The sequence below is a fragment of the Perca fluviatilis genome, chromosome 12 (assembly GCF_010015445.1).
Source record: "Perca fluviatilis chromosome 12, GENO_Pfluv_1.0, whole genome shotgun sequence".
NCBI classification, from domain to species: domain Eukaryota; kingdom Metazoa; phylum Chordata; class Actinopteri; order Perciformes; family Percidae; genus Perca; species Perca fluviatilis.
Window position 1 is genome coordinate 30,481,598 of NC_053123.1, and position 17,841 is coordinate 30,499,438.

Here is a 17,841-nt window from a genome sequence, read left to right on the forward strand (position 1 = left end):
TTATTTATCATTTCAAGCATTTAGAGCAAAAACCCAGCCCCCCTCTATTCACATGCCGGGATTCTGTACAACGATGCCCGAGCTCCACACACACGTTAAAACACACACAGCTGAGCCGGGATGTGTGTGCGTTAAAACACGCAGCACCTGACTGGGAACGATACAGAGAGAGTTACCAACACCGCTGGGGCAGATGAACTCATGCTAGTCTCTTTTCTGTAAATAGGCTACAATTAAACCTTCGTGAGTAAAAAGCCAATACTTATCAATGCACTCACCTGTATAGACCGGCATAAAATGTAGAAAGCGATATTTCAATCTGCTCTGTCTGCTCAGTCCACTCTTGTCCACCACGCTGTTTTAAGCAACTACAGCTCTACTCTTAAATAGCGAATTTTTACAAACAAGCTAAAACAATAGCTGTCGGTTTGTAGTCTAACTGTTTATCTTAGTTTGCCTGGAATCTGGAAATTTGGACAAAGTCTTGTGAACCTCACTGCTGGCTGAACAAACCAAACTCCGCTGGAGCGGTAAATCTATGGAGGTATTATAAGTGGCTACTTAATATGCACGTGAATGACGCGATCGTTATGTTCGAGTTCTTCATTCTTGATGATGATGATGCTGGTTGTATTATTTTGCAACAGCTTTCATTGCAAATGAGGCATACATGACGAGTGCATAGCCTGCTTATCAGTCATTCATCATTAAAGCTGGGCTTTTGGCTTTTCCACCTCAACTTTTCCCTTCAGCCTCTTTGACAGTGACATGTTTACCTGACAACAGCCTTTTCTTTCTGCAAGCATTTTCCACCAATCAGGACACTGCATACTACAATAATGTTTCCATAATCACAGACTTTAACCATCACTCCTCAGTGAACTGCCTCCTAGTCTGAGATCATTTTCTAGTTAAACAGCCAGTTATCATTATGGAGTTTCCATGTTTTTTAGGAGTTTGCTCACACTAATACATGTAAAAAAAAATATAGCATTAATTCAGTAAGAAAGTGAAAATTTCGAACAAGAATAGGCGTATTAGGTTTTAAATTCATCTTATTTCAAAGTCCGGCCCCCAGAGTGTCTGCTTAGAAAAATTCTGGCCCTTGAAAAAATATAGTTGATGAATTTACACTTGGACCCTTTATGTAAATATTTAGTTTCGTGTCAACACTAGGAAAGTGATTATTTGAAATAAACAATTCATTGATAAATGTGTTTACCAGGGCAGATGATGCGTGTGTTGAGTACAGGGAGGTTCTCCTTGCTGGTGGTGAAGGGGGTGATGGTGAAGGAGCCATAGGACTGGGTGCTGCGGCTCACCCTCCTCTCCGTCGGAGAACAGGGACTCTTAACAGCTGGAGACAGAAAAAAAAGAAAGAATCATATCATTATCAAGGCTTTTTTTCTTATTAAAATTGTTTTTTTGGTTAATATTCCTGGATCCCCGGGACAATCACAATAGAGGGTTTTTAGTTTAGTTTATTTCGATCATATAGATACACATCACATACTGTACATAACATAAATGGTAAAAAACTAAACAAAAGGGACACCTTAATTCATAGAGTGTCATCTTAAAGGTGCCGTAGGTAGGATTGGGAAGATCCAGGACTTAGCCATTACATTTTAACATCGACAACTTCTCAGTCCCTCCCCCCTTTCAGGTAAAGCCCAAAACGGTCTCCTCAGCCCCTCCCCCCACAAGGGAGAATGAATGCGTGTGCATGAGCAGTGATTGACACGCAGTTAGACAACCCCCCCCTGGCCCCGGTTGGTGCATCTGAACAGGGAGCGGTGGATTTTTGCAAATCGGTGGTGCCAGAGGAGCCAATTTTTTTTTGTAAATGACCTGCTTCATGTAGTTCTACTGGAACATTGGGTCAGTTTCAGAAAATATGACAGAAAGTTAGTTTTATAAGTATTACCTACTGCACCTTTAACTCGTTTCTATTACTAATACTGACCGAAAATGTGTAGGTTGAAGCATTTTCTTATTACACCTACCCTTTTTACATTCTATTTTATTTATATTTTGTTCTTAAGTCCCTCAGAATCTTTTCAATCTTATTCAATGTATTGTTATTCATTCTGTATGTTACTGTATATACACAGGGTACACAATGACATGATCGGTTTTTAATGTGATAGCACCCTCTCATCCCACCAGGGGGCACACCAAAACTAGAAGGTGATACTAGGAGGAAAACAAACCAATAACTTTAATGAAAAAAAAGTTAAAGCCATTTTTGACATTAATCCTTATTAGGAAATTGACAGTCATGGGCAGTGGATATTGAAACATCTTATGCATACACAGCTCAACACTGTTGAATTGACATTACCCTGAACATAGAGAATATCTCTCCACCGTTACATATTCCATATGCACAGGGATGATCCCCCTGAGGTCAGGTACGTGGATACTTCTTTAAGACACACCGGCTTGCCGGCCATGCCCTATGGTCCTTTTTCACAGCAGACATTTTGACTTGTCATAGTAAAAAAAAGCCAAGCTGAAATTGATAACCTTAACGATGGATAAAAAAGACTGCTTATAATGGTATTTTCCAAGATGTGCATATCAGCGCTGTAGTTCTTGAGTCAAGTCCGGACTCAAGATGTTTTTCTGTTGTCTCTTAGACTTGTCTTAGACTCATTGGTATTAGGACTCGGCCATGGACCTTTTTCACAGCAGACATTTTGACTTGTTATAGTAGGAAAAACACAGCTGAAACTGATAACCTTAACGATGGCTCAATTCCATCAAGTGGAAGGGCCACCAGGGCCTCTCCTAAGTGGAATGCAGCCATCAGTAATGGTTTAATACCAGGGTCTCTCCTAAGTGGAATGCATCCATCAGTAATGGTTTAATACCAGGGCCTCTCCTAAGTGGAATGCAGCCATCAGTAATGGTTTAATACCAGGGTCTCTCCTAAGTGGAATGCATCCATCAGTAATGGTTTTGAATACGCCTGTGCTTTTCCTACTATGACATGTCAACATGTCTGCCGTGAAAAAGGTCTATAAAGCACCTGTGCTGGCGTGGAATCACTGATCTCTCTCTGATCTCTCAGATCTCTGATCTGTAGGCCATCTCCGAGTGGCCTTCAGCTGGAGAGTCTATTCACTCAGAGAACCAAGGTTACAACATAACCCAGCGTTCTACCAGAAACAGTAGTGGTGTGTGTCCATTGTCAGGGGGGCATGTTATGTTCATGTTGCGAATTGTATGTTTTGAATGTTGTTTAAAGGTGCCCTGCCATACAAAACCGTTTTTACTTGCATTTTTTGAAATATGTTAGGTCCATATGTGTTTGTGTTATGTGGTGAATGTGAAAATGAACTGCTACCTCCTCTGTCAGCTCTAGCCACTGAACAGAAATAAGCGGAGAAATCAGGCCAATTACAAAAGCTGGTCAGTCTAACATCATGTTGTTTGAGCTCATTACTATTCATTAGCTCGCCCAGTTGTGCTGGGTAAAGGATTCTGACAGCCAGGCTCTCATTGGCTAGCTGTTAGCCAATCAGATTCAAACAGCTTAGCTGGTTGAATATTAATGAGAACTGGCAGAAATCAAGCTGAGTCTTCCTGCAGGCTTTCTATACCACGCTAGAATGGCTTGAAACAAGGTAACCAAGGCATTTTTTCCACAAAAAATGTTAGAGTCCATGGTAGAACATAGAAGAAATGTGTGTGCTTAGTTGGGTAGAGTCCCACAGCCCCTGAGTAAGAATAGCTTCATGTTGCCTGTCTGCTTTTTAGCTTTCAGCTGTTTTTCCATGTGAATGCATGATGACAGCCTCGGAACATTGCTCATGTTGACACCACGTGAATCCTCTATGGGGCGAACGAATACATGCAAGATTGACAGACTGGGAGACTGACATTACGTGAAAGTTGGATTTAACAAGCCCTTCTGTTCACATCCTCTACTTTCTCAGTGTGGGTTTGTGTGTGTGTGTGTGTGTGTGTGTGTGTGTGTGTGTGTGTGTGTGTGTGTGTGTGTGTGTGTGTGTGTGTGTGTGTATCCAGGGTCAGGATGGAGCAAGGAGGCAATAAGAGGGGAACAAGGAGAGGATACAAAGCAGAGGGTTTGACTGATACCTCCTCGTCTTCCAACGGCTGGAAAATGTGTGGAAGGAAGGAAGCAGCCCCATGATAAACAGGAAGAACTTCTGCCCCTAAGACAATAACACATCCTGTGGCCGTCGCGCACACACACATACACAAACACACACACACAAAGCTGCCTACTTTACACACACATGTTAACAGGCACACACAGGCGTTATATTGTCCCGTCACCACAGTTTCGACAGGTACAATCATTTATTATTAAAGCAGTTCTCCGTTGCTGCAGACTGTTGTGGAGACTGAAGATTGAGAGATAGACAGCCTGGCCTGGTGCAGGAGGTGGAATATCACAGGAGAGCACAGTTTCTCTGCGCACTTTTAGCACTAATCCTTGAGTTTATTTATGACAGGAAACATCATATGCGTCAGCAGCACTTTTTTTTCCATTAGCTATGAGTCTGGTTTTACTGTGGTGCAGGGAGTGCAATATACACAGGGTGGCGACATTTAAATCCTGTATCTTCTATTGCAGTGGTTCCCAAATTTATGAATCGCTGTCATATTTCACCTATTTCCTTACAGTTTTTGCCGATTGTTTACACACTGAAATACAAAAGTATTAAACAATTATCAAAACCTTACACTCTTACACTCTACACTGGTATTGTCAGACAAACCGCTAACTTACTACCAGATGGTTGTACTCCCAGTTACAGTTTTTGATGTCACACACACATAAACAACAATGGTGACCCCCTGTTGATGCTGTACAGATGCCGGTAAATAGACATAAATAGGCAACGTAAAGTAATTCCGCACATTGTAATCAAAACAATGCACATATGATTGTGTACTACTACAGGTTATGTTTATTAAATGAAGCCCAAAATATGTCGGCGACTAGAAATCGCTAGTATCAGCTAGCGCTAGCTAACGTCAGCATTAGGTAGCCGCTAGCTAAAGTCAGCGTTTTAGGTAGCGGCTAGCTAACGTCAACATTAGGTAGCCTAACCTGAACCCTGGAACGCTACCAAGTCGTGAGTCATGACTTGAAGTCATAACTTAAGGGGTAAAAATTGTGTCTGCAACGCAGCATTACAAACAGAAGTATATCATGATGTCACTTCCTTGCAATTCCAAAGCACTGACTCTCAAATGACCACACCTATTAGTAAAACACCGCCATCAGGTGTGCAAACACATGATTGCTTAATTGTAGACACACCAATCAGGTTTAAGCACTATAAAAATGCAGAAGGTAAGTCTAGTATTTTCTGTACTGTATTTTCAGATCTTTTTTTGTTGTTTTTTGTTTCTGTAATTGTAACCTGTACTGGATACAGTATTTTATGTGTGTCTGTTGTTTGCTGAGCTAACAGTGTTATGCACACTACTGTAGTAGCCGTATGAAAACTGGGACATGTTTTGTTGTGATTCTCCATGTTGACTGATTTGGGTATGGGAAGAGAAATAAACAACATTTTCCTCAGTCTGCAGCATTGGTCTTGTGTAGTGTTTGGTGAACTTCTTGTATATTTGCCCTTTCTCTGTGTACTTCATTCAAAGTACTCTAATCACTGAGAAGTAGAATTGCTAAAAGTGTTTTAGGTTGGCAACAGCTGTGTGTAAGTGGTTCAAACTGAATTAAGTCATATGGAACGAGTGTGTTTCATATATAACAAAATATGGTTTTCATAAATTAGTGTATAGTTTTTGCAAAGGGTCTGAGGTCTTCTGCTGATTGGATGTGTGGTTGTGCTAATTTTTTTGTAAGATTATTTTTTGGAGTTTTTCCACCTTTAATTTTTGACAGGACAGCTAGGTGAGAAAGGGGGAAGACATGCAGGAAATTGCCACAGGTCAGACTTGAACCCTGGACCTTTGCGTCAAGGTATAAACCTCTCAGTATATGTGCATCTGCTCTACCACTGAGCCAACCCGGCCACTTGTGTGTAGGGTTTTGAAAAAACGGTCCGTGCTTTCAAAATAGTGCTTAAGCAATCGAAAAAAACTGTAATAAAGTAGAATACAATCTTAATGTTCTTCTGTTTACCATTAAGCGGAGAACAATACAGGATTTATCAAATGTTTTTTTGCCTAAATAATAGAAATATTTCCCTCTCTCAGTATAGATAAGAGGGAGGTAATGCGTTCTAACAAATCCCCCAGGTGAGGCATTGAATTATATTCTTGAAGTAAGCCTCAACTACTAATTAAACCGAATGCCCTTTAAGTGACTGTGAACAATGCCAGCTGGCAAAGTGGAAGACTTGGCAATCAAACCGGCGAGGCGGGACAGGTTAAGTGTTTTGGAAATGGCCCAGGATGGAAGTGCATCAGGGCCAAGCAGGTAAAAGGTTAGCAAGGACATACAGGTCAGAGATTTGGAAACAGGGCAGCAGAAGCAGCAGCGGTAGCAGCAGAAGCAGTGGCGCACTTACATGTGACTGCTTCTTGTTCCTTGGTGTCCTCATCCTTCTCACTGTCTCGGTTCTCCTCCTCGCTGTCCTTCCTGAACTCCAGGGGGGACGGCAGCTCCGTGTCCTCTGTGTGCGAGTTCTGCTCATCCACCACTAACCAGAGCAAACACAGGAGACTAATCAGCATGCATTACGTGCCGCAATGACTACGTTTACATGCACACTAATATTCCACTATTTTTCCGAATATGACAATATTACGAAATTGATTCTGGTCAAGTAAACATTATTTTTGACAGGACAGCTAAAGAAATGAAAGGGGAGAGAGAGAGGGGGGAATGACATGCAGCAAAGGGCCACATGTCGGAGTCAAACCCAGGAACGCTGCGTCGAGGAGTAAACCTCTATATATGGGCGCCCACTCTACCAACTGAGCTATCCCGGTGCCCACAACCGGAGTTTTTACCGCAGTTTGTAGCAGTTTACGACCTCTTGCCTGTTTACGGCCTACGGTCAGCTCTGTGCGTTGCTATGGCTGCTGTACACAAACCAACTAGCCAACAGTTTGCGAGGCTGCAGACCCGATAAGAAGGAGAAACACAGCTACTTTTAAACGTTATCAAAGACTTGGATATCAACAGGTTTTTGGATATGCACACACATTGCAAAGTTGACCTTTTCAAGAAGCTGGTTGAAGGAATGAAAGAGGGACAATGTTTGTTCATTTTCATTAGCCATATAAACAGCTTAGTCGGAATAATGTCATTTTGCGGAATAAGGGCAAAAACTGTAATATAATGTGCATGTAAATGTAGTCACTGCATCATTCTACAAGTTTCTCCTTCTGTGTCATTATGAGACAGATTACCGTCTGCGTGATTAAAAGCCCTTCTGCTTTCATAAGCATTGATTTCCCTCACAAAATCCTGCTCCTCGTGCAATTTCAAAACAATATTTTAAAACGTATGATAGCCAGACAGATTTTTTTTAAGAGGATGGAGGAATGAAGGGGTGCCGTCAATCCAGGAGTGGGCTTGTGAGATGGCTAGGGGTGGCGCCGTTTGAAAAGATGTCATAAACGGTTTGCCAGACTGGATGTCTTTTCTAGAAAATGGGGTGTTCATGTTGCGAGTTGTATGTTTTGTAAACATGAAATAAAAATTGTCAATCACAACATCAAAAATCAAAAAAATGCAGGCCTGAAATGTGGTTAATTATTTTCCTTCACAAAAAAAGTTGGGTAAACTGAGTTCAGGTGGGTTTGTACCTCCATAACAACTCGGTATGTGTTACCTTTCTCGGCCTGTTCTATGATCTGTCGCACGGCTTTCTTCAGACTGTTGGCCCTGAGCATCATCTGCTCCCGGCTTTTGAACAGCTGGTGTGGGGCGCCTCGTCCTCCTTTCTCCGTCTCCTCCTCCTCCAGCTTCTCCTTCAGCTCCGTCAGGCTCTCCTCGCTGGCCTCCTCCTCTTCCTCCTCCTCCTCCTCCTCTTCCTGCTCCTCCTCCACGATGGGAGGAGTGGAGTGGGGGAGTGAAGGTAGAGCCTGGCACTCTGTGTTGAGGGTCTGCAGGAGGGAGTCTAGTTTCTCATTCAGGATGGCACACTGGAGGGCACAGAGGAGAGGAGGCACAAACAGAGGCTAGATAGATAGAGTGCTGTGGCAGAAATGTAATATATACTAGGGAGTGGCTAGTGCTGGGCAATATGGAGAAAATCAGATATCAGGATATTTTTGAGCAAATACATATTGCGGTGATATGTAGGGTTGACTATTGGTGCTTTCACAAAATATTAACACAATGACATTTTTGATAAATAATCATCAGCAATGTGGGTATAATGATGGAGGATATAATAATGACTAAGTGGGTAAATGCAAATCGTAGAACAGCTAGAACAGTCTGGTTTAGAAAATGACATAATTTACTGTAATGCAGCCTTTAAAACCAGGAAAAGACAACACTTTTGTCATATTACGATGTGCAAAATTTAAAACGATATCTAGCCTCATATATTGATATCGATATATTATCGATACATTGCCTGGCCCTAGGAGTGGCCTTTCAGCACAGGCGAGTGATGGAAGTCACATGTATTGTTTTTGAGCCTTACTTTGAGAGACATAGTGTCGCACTCCTCATTGTTCTCTGTACTTTTTTCGTAGGCTTTCCCCACTTTGGCAACAAAATCCTTCACTGTTTCACACAGGATCCTAAAAAAACAGGAAGAAAAGACGAGTGTTCATGTGTATGGTTATTGTAAAGACATTTATACACTTGTGTTTCAGACTTGTTACGCTTTTGTGCTGTCACTTCTTATTTCTAGTTCTGCTATTTTTAATGTTCATCTTATTGGATTTGACTTACTATATCATACTATCATACTATAGCATCATTATTACTTCCACAAAGGAGGTCATGTTTTTGGCTTGGTTTGTTTGTTTGTCAGTAGGATTACGGAAAACCCACTGGCTCGATTTTTATTAAACTTTGTGGAAGGGTGTAGCATGGGCCAAGGAAGAACACATTTCATTTTGAAGCTGCTCTGAGTCACAGGCAGTGGATACACAAAATATGTTTTCACTTAACATTGCGAGATAGGGCTTTTCTGCAGCATTCACGTGGTGTCGGAATAATCACAAAAATGAGTTCCCAATCATACTGAATGAGTCCCCCGATGGTATCCCCATCCAGGTGATACTGGAAACAGCTATCAACGTGTTGTTTAAAAGCTCTGAGCAATGAAATACAACACATCTTCTTTCTGGCGTCCATGTTGTTTCCACATTACAATTTAGGGCGCTTTCACACCTACAGTTTGGTGGACTCGGTGCGATTCGGGGGGTAAAGATGCGACATTGTTGCATTTTTCCTTTGGTTCGCTTTGCTTTCACACTGCACTGTAACACACTGTAAACACACGTCACGCGACCGAGATGGTCGCTTGTTTTATTGGAAAGAATATCGGAAAGTTGCCGACACTTCTGGTTTGAGAAATAATGGAGCAACACCAAATTTATAAAATCTTGGGTATTCGTTGAGATATGAAAGGGGAGAGAGATGGGGGAAGACATGCAGGAAAACCATCACGGGTCTGACTCAAACCCTGGAAGTTCTGCGTCGAGGAATAAACTTCTGCAAATGTGCTCCAGCTCTACCAACTGAGCTAACCGGCCACACTGCTTCAGTGTATTTAATATTTTAGAAGAAGGAAAACAATGTGAGCAGCTGACAGACAGCGAGTGATGGAGATGATGATGTCACACAAACGACCAGCGATGTGTGCTCAGAACAGCTTATGGATCTGAATGTTATCATCCCTTAAATCATATATAAGTCTGTAAATTGTTTTTTTGGGGCTTTTCCCTTTATTGACAGTGGCTAGACCAGAAAGGGGAGAGAGATGGGGGATGACATGCAGCAAAGGGCAGCAGGTCGGGTTCGAACCCACGCTGCTGCAGGACTCAGCCAATATGGGGCGAACGCTCTTACTGAGTGAGCCAGAGGCCGCCCTGTAATTCTGTAAATTGTGTGCAAGGTTGAAATTGCAGGCTAGTAAATGCTCTGTTTTTTTGGTTCACTTCCTGTATTTGGGTCGGATCGCGTTCTCACCTGAAGTGAACTTCAGGTGAACCCAACTCTAGTTAATTTGGAAGAGAACCGAGACCCCCGTTTTCAAAAAAACACATACTTGGCAGAGGAGATGACCACAGAGTTCTGCTCTGAATTGAGGATCTTTGTGAGGTGAGCAGCTACTGAGTCTTCATAGGTTGAAATGTGAAACTGGAGAGAAAACACACAGAAAAGTTCAAAGTATGCATGACTGTTTGTTTTTTTAGCAATGTATCTCCTAGTGAGCACCACACAGATTTCTCTCATTAGTAGTCAGTGGTGGAATGTAACTAAGTACATTTACTCAAGTACTGGACGGATTTGAGGCACTTCTTTTCATAATACTTTCTACTTCTACTCCGCTACATTTCAGGGAGAAATATTGTACTTTTTACCCCACTACATTCATCTGACAGCTTTAGTTACTAGTTACTCTACAAATGAACATTTTTGCACACAAAACACATGCCAGTCCAGCTAAAATGATTAGACCATTAAACACACAACTGTTTTGATTGTTACCAGTTTCTAAAATGTGAGGATTTTTCCACAGTGACTAATTTTACTTGTAATACTGTAAAAGCTATAGTGCGTAGTTTCTGTCTCCCCCCTGAGGAATTTTAAGTAATGAAAACAAAACTGTCGGCGTGTCCACCTGATACAAGTCTTCCGTGACCATGTACCACCCCCACGCAGTTGCTAGTAGCCAAGGAGGACACGGAGGATTTAAAAAACATGATGGACACTTCAGAAGAGGTCATTATATTCACTCAAATTTCTGTGTACTAAAGTGGCCGGACGCCACAATCTTCTGAACATCCAGAGAGAGTCGTGTGGAGCTGATAGTCTTAATTAGCTTTGTAGCAACTCATTTGGCAACGGCTTGAATGTAATATCAAAAAGTTACGCACTAAAGCTTTAAGTACATTTTCCCAATGATACTTACATACTTTCAATTAACATAACAACAAGTAACATTTTCAATGCAGGACTTTTACTTGTAATAGAGTATTTTGACAGTGTGGTATAAGTACTTTTACTTAAGTAAAGGATCTGAATACTTCTTCCACCACTGTACGGGGGTGGAAAAGGTATGCTACGAGGGAGACTCGTGGGGAAAGTTTCTATTCCTTTGTCCTGTTTTGAACCTGAGCTGAAATTGAAGTTGAATTGAAAATGTCAGACACTATTTCCAGCATGTTGTCCAGCTCCCTCCTACTCACGTCAGTCTGGAAGCCCTGCTGGGTTTGACTGTGTCTACCGATGCGTGCATTTTCTGTCAGTACCTGGCAGTCGTCGGTTCCCTCAGGCGTGGTGGGGCAGCTGTGTTTTGGTGGGATCTTAATCTCGTAGGTCATGATGCTCCAGCGGTCCAGCATCTTGGTGCTGGCCCTCTCTAACTTCTCCAGGATCTGGGGCAGCTGGGTGTCATCGTCGCACGAAGGGCCCCAGCCCAGCACCCGTGCCAGATCATTGCCCGTGCCCAAGGGCAACACCCCCAGCTGGCACTGAAACACGTGCAGATGGGGGTTTATTTGGCATCGGGGAATACATGCCCGCTGCAATCAAAATAAGGGTGTGTGTGTGGATGCATGCTTGTGTGTGTAGACTGAGTGTGTCTTTACGTAAGCTGGCCAGGAGCAAAGGCAAAAAGACACATCACATCTCTTTGTAGCTGCCTCTGTTCTGGCAATTTCTAAAGAGTTATCTGCCTAATATGTCTATGACAAAAGGCAATTTGTCGCAGTCGGGCGGAAATCTTGAATGTCCAAAACAGTTGCTTTTCAGGAAATAAAAAAATTTATTTGAAAACACAATACTGTGTATATTATATTTACCTCCGACATAGTCAGATGAAATTGCCTCGTCACGGTTTAGATATTTGTAAAACCCACAGACAGACGTAAAGGATGACCAAAAGATTTTTGAAAAAATTGGGGCAAAAAAGGAAAATCCCGCACTCTGATCTTGCTACAGCGTCACCATTTGTTAAAGAAAACTATCGTTTCGGTCCCTCTGGACCTTCACCAAGAGTGTTTTCAACAATAAACACAACAGTGGTCTTAAATACATTTGGATCCTCCCATTCTGTGTCTCCAGGTGTGGGACAATTGACAATCACTTATCGATTGGGAGTGTCTCTCAATAAACACGTGTCATTTGTGCAAAATTTCACACCCATTCAAGTCAGTTCGCAAACATTTTGTGATATTTTCCAATGCACCTGCACAGAAGAATTGTTGGATGTGTGAATAGTTTCTTCGGAAGGTTTTAAAAAAATTTAAATGATGAAATATGGAGATACACGGTTTCTGCCCGACGCTGACGGATTGTAATTTATTTTGAATACAGGAGAAATTACCATCCCACAAGTAACATTTAAAGTTCTGCTCAGTGCTGTTTTTGTTGACATCACAATGTACCCATAATACTACAGTACCTGTTTGTGAAGATTGAGTTTGTCAATCTCTGAGAGGACCCAGCCTACACTCCCATCGCCTCCACACACCAGGATCCGGAAGTTGTCAAACTTCTGAAACAGGCGCAGACTGACACACACACACACACACACACACACACACACACACACACACACACACACACACACACACACACACACACACACACACACACAAATTTTTTTGTAGGCACAGATTTTAAAGTAGCTACAATCAGTTTTTATCTGCTTATGAAAAAGTCTCCATTTAATACTGATGCCTCTATAACACATGTATCAAACTCAAGGCCCGCGGGCCAAATCCGGCCCCTCGCAGATTTTGATCCGGCCCACATATCAATTTAGGTTTGCAATAGATTTTGGCCCACCAAGTTTTTTGTAGCTCTTGCAATGTTTTGTCGCTTTTTCTGAAGTTTTTGTCACTTTTGCTGACGCTTTTGTCTCGTTTCCCGCCGTTTTTTCCCGATGTTTTTGTCGCTTTTTTCTTTGATGGCTAAGTTACTTTAGTGCTGACTTTTTGGTGTCTTTATGTTGACCAAACTGTAAGTGAGAAGGCTATATGCGACATGCAATAATACAGTCAAAGATCCTTGATTTTCTTGATGAAATAAAAGCATGTGAATAAACTAAATGTCTGGCCCTTGATGTGATTCTTATTTTCCAGTGTGGCCCTTTGTAAAACTGAGTTTGACACCCCTGCTCTATACAGTATATACAAACACAACAGTGGTCTTAAATACATTTGGATCCTCCCATTCTGTGTCTCCAGGTGTGGGACAATTGACAATCACTTATCGATTGGGAGTGTCTCTCAATAAACACGTGTCATTTGTGCAAAATTTCACACCCATTCAAGTCAGTTCGCAAACATTTTGTGATATTTTCCAATGCACCTGCACAGAAGAATTGTTGGATGTGCGAATAGTTTCTTCGGAAGGTTTTTAAAAAAATTTAAATGATGAAATATGGAGATACACGGTTTCTGCCCGACGCTGACGGATTGTAATTTATTTTGAATACAGGAGAAATTACCATCCCACAAGTAACATTTAAAGTTCTGCTCAGTGCTGTTTTTGTTGACATCACAATGTACCCATAATACTACAGTACCTGTTTGTGAAGATTGAGTTTGTCAATCTCTGAGAGGACCCAGCCTACACTCCCATCGCCTCCACACACCAGGATCCGGAAGCCCGCGGGCCAAATCCGGCCCCTCGCAGATTTTGATCCGGCCCACATATCAATTTAGGTTTGCAATAGATTTTGGCCCACCAAGTTTTTTGTAGCTCTTGCAATGTTTTGTCGCTTTTTCTGAAGTTTTTGTCACTTTTGCTGACGCTTTTGTCTCGTTTCCCGCCGTTTTTTCCCGATGTTTTTGTCGCTTTTTTCTTTGATGGCTAAGTTACTTTAGTGCTGACTTTTTGGTGTCTTTATGTTGACCAAACTGTAAGTGAGAAGGCTATATGCGACATGCAATAATACAGTCAAAGATCCTTGATTTTCTTGATGAAATAAAAGCATGTGAATAAAAAGCATGTGAATAAACTAAATAAACTAAATGTCTGGCCCTTGATGTGATTCTTATTTTCCAGGAGTTTGACACCCCTGCTCTATACAGTATGTCCTACATTAGCAAACGAGACCATCAGAAGATTGGCGATTTCTATATATTTATTATAATGCCTGTCCCCGGGTCCGATTCCCCACAAAATCAAAGGAAACATTTTACGGCTCGCACGTTTACATTTTTCCAGGTTAACATTTGGCAATGAGTTGTAAGTATGCCAGTTAAAAGAAAGATTTTCATAGAGTCAACCACAGTCTCTCATTCCACATTTAAAACTGTAAAATACTAAATACTGCTTTGCAATGCAGTTCATGCATCTACTGTACTGATGGATTGTTTTATGCATCGGCAGCTGTATATGTGTTTCCTTTTGTTTTCCTCACCCAAGGTGCGGCCCACCGTTGACCAGGTCAAAGACTTGAGCCGGGTTGAGGAGTTGCTTGAAGCGTCGCAGGAATTTCACTCCCTGGTTGTCACCACTTTTGGAGTTGACGAAGACCAGGAGGGGGCTGGCACATGAGGGGGGACAGGTGGCCTTCCAGAAGCCTGAGGAGAAATGGCAACAGAAAAGGATAAAGTGAATAATCTGTTGAATGCACAACAAACAAAATGCCATACAACTCAAAACAACCTGCAGGACTGGATACCACGAGAGGTATGTAGAGAAATATGTCATTGTGCTGTATGACTGAATTGTTGTGTCTCCTGTATTGTCTCTGGAAGTTGAATGAAGTCCTTCCAGATAATATCATTCATAGATATTTACAGGTGTTAAAGTGGGATCTGGCAGGTGGGGGAACCCTAAGATTTGTGTGTTCCCTGCATACCAAATTAATCAGAGCACACAAGGTGTTGTCCAAATCGTAAAGCCTCTTGAGGCAAATTTGTGATTTGTGAATTTAGGCTACGTGGATAAAATAGACTTGATTTGAGCCTTTAATGTTCCGTAACTAGTAACCAGGGTACAGCTCAAACTAAGGCAGCAGTGCTGGGTGCAGTAGCTGGCGTGAAACAACTATGTCATCGCTAAACAACCTCATCAAAGACTCAGTGCGTGCTTAGACCGAGCGTAATAATGCATGGGAGCACAGCACATGCCAAAAACACGTGTTTTGCGTCCAAGGAGAGCACAGACACACACTCACAAGCACACATACACACATACTGTACATATACACTAATCTGTGGGAGGTAATGCAACAAGGGATTTAGGGCTTCCACCGTGTGTGTGTGTGTGTGTGTGTGTGTGTGTGTGTGTGTGTGTGTGTGTGTTTGTGTCTCTGCTATCTACTTCTGACACTCCCTCTTTTCCTTTTTTTTCCCCTCGCATCCTCCTTTACGTCTTGCTTCTGCTCTCTAATCTCTTCGTCTAAGCTCTTCGATGTTTTCTGGGATGTTGTCAGTAAAGGATGGATTGAAAGAGGCAGGAAGAGAAGGAGAGAGGAAGGGAGGGGAGGGATGAGGAGTCACAACGCTCCAGCACGTGCTCCCGTCTGCCCCTCAGCCAATTACAAGCAAACTCCCCCTCTTCCCAGCCTGCATTTGGGCAGAGGGAGTCTTGGAACGTGAGGAGATGCAGAGCGAGTGAAGGACAGAGAAAGAGAAAGAGAGAGAGAGAGAGAGAGAGAGAGAGTGAGAGAGAGAGAGAGAGGGAGAGAGAGAGCTTAAGGAAATACTGGATCTTTTTTTATTTGACCTTTGTCCTTTTTCTGCTTTTTTCTTGTCCTCTGTCTTTCATCTGGATTCCCCATCCTCCAATTCTCTGCCTCTCTTTTATCCATCTACCAATTAGCCTATGCCAGCTTTTCATAGACTCAGTGGTCTGGTGTGTGTGTGTGTGTGTGTGTGTGCGCGCATGTGTGTGTGTGTTTGTGTGTGTGTGTGTGTGTGTGTGTGTGAGAGAGACAGAGACACACCAGCTATTGGCTTCCGCAACAGTAATCCAATCACACAGCTGATCTGAGCCTGTCTCGCAGGTGCTGATCACCATCTAAAATGAGTTTAATGTGGACGCTCTAGAAAGTATAGGGCTGCAACTAACGATTATTCTGTCGATTATTTTCTCGTTAAATGGATTAGTTGTTCAGTCTACAAAATTGGTCAGAAAATGGTGAAAAATGTCAATCAGTGTTTCCCAAAGATGACGAAAAGATTAAAATGTCTCATTTTGTCCACAACTCAAAGATATTCAGTTCACTGTCACAGAGGAGTGAAGAAACTAGAACATATTCACATTTAACAAGCTGGAATTTTGAATTGAAAAAATGACTCAAATGAGCGATTATCAAAATACATTTGTAGTTGGCGATTAATTGAATAGTTGTTTTAATTCATCCTTGCAGCTCTACTGGAAAGCACACACAAAAACACACACTTATACACAGAGAAAGACAGAGTCGTCATGTATGAACAAAGAAATACAGAGGACACCCACCCACCCACACACTATGCTGAACAGAGAGCACGGATGGAGCCTCAGGGCGCTTTGCAGCCACCTGCAGAGCTCTTCTTCTTCTATAATGTCTGCATGCTTTCATGAAATGTTACATGATGAGCATGTGCGCCCATTTTCACAGCAAGTTGGGAAGCATATAATTATTATTCTTTTCTCACACACATCTTGCCACAAGATGCTGACTTATTTTAAGCCCTCAGAAAGGTGTGTGTCGTCCTGTCAGATCGGGCTATTTTTAACCAACTCGCTATACAAGAAGAAAAGGGCAATTTCCTGGAAAACATACCAACGCCCTGTCCCTCTCTTACTGTAATGCATCTTATGACTTACAAGAAGCTAGTAAGACACTATGGCTTTGATGCTAAGACCAATTACCCGAAAGGGAAATTAATAATATTGTTTTTTTCTTTCTGCTTTCTGGCACATGCTCCAGCAGTTTACAGGAGAAATGGGTGGTGGGGAAAAAGGTTTGTGTGTGTGTGTGTGTATGTGTGTGTGTGTGTGTGTGTGTGTGTGTGTGTGTGTGTGTGTGTGTGTGTGTGTGTGTGTGTGTGTGTGTGTGTGTGTGAGAGATGTTGATGCCTTGATGAAATGGAGTGAAATCTCATTTGTTCATCTCCGAAATGTAACGAGCGCTCATAGTTGTCGTCTATAGCATCAACCTCCGACCCTTTGAGTGGGTCGGCGTGATTGCATTGTGTGTGTGTGTGTGTGTGTGTGTGTGTGTGTGTGTGTGTGTGTGTGTGTGTGAGCGTGTGTGTGTGTGTGGTGCCTACCATCAGAGTCGATGCTGTTGAGCGCTGTAGGGGGAATGATGGAGACTTTGCACTGACCAAGAGGACACTTGCGAGGGTACAGGTCCATACAGGCTGTGTGCACCTAGAACAACAACACCAAACGCAAACAATCCGTTTATGCAAGATTCATTAATCAGTCTTCAACAATTCTTTTTTTCTCTCATGTAGATGTACAACAGCAATGACATAAAATCCCCCGGGGGGAATGAAAAGAAACAGACCGATAAATGACACATTTTACACGTTGTCAGCCTTTTACAGTCGATGTCTGCTTCATTGCTATTTTAATGGTTTCAATTTAACATCTGGCTGAGGGACAAAATTGGCGAAATTTGCCATTTGACTAACACTGCCACATAGACACACTTAGTATTTTTAGGGTGCACTGTTCCTGTGAAAAAAAAGAAGAAGAAATGTATAAATAATAAAACTTAAAACGTAGAATACTATTGC

General features: G+C 42.1%; 1 protein-coding gene across 8 annotated transcripts in view; it reads right to left on the reverse strand.

The window, feature by feature from the left end:
- dgkh (diacylglycerol kinase, eta) overlaps positions 1-17,841 on the reverse strand; it is an 85,772-nt gene that overhangs the window by 23,530 nt on the left and 44,401 nt on the right. For all 8 annotated transcript variants that reach the window (XM_039818039.1, XM_039818042.1, XM_039818041.1 and 5 more), the window contains 9 exons: positions 17,368-17,470; positions 14,520-14,682; positions 12,552-12,660; positions 11,398-11,619; positions 10,191-10,282; positions 8,613-8,712; positions 7,791-8,103; positions 6,519-6,650; positions 1,223-1,357 (listed from right to left, as the gene is read on the reverse strand). In XM_039818039.1, the coding sequence (XP_039673973.1) occupies positions 1,223-1,357; positions 6,519-6,650; positions 7,791-8,103; positions 8,613-8,712; positions 10,191-10,282; positions 11,398-11,619; positions 12,552-12,660; positions 14,520-14,682; positions 17,368-17,470 (1,369 nt within the window). The remainder of the gene's footprint in view (positions 1-1,222; positions 1,358-6,518; positions 6,651-7,790; positions 8,104-8,612; positions 8,713-10,190; positions 10,283-11,397; positions 11,620-12,551; positions 12,661-14,519; positions 14,683-17,367; positions 17,471-17,841) is intronic.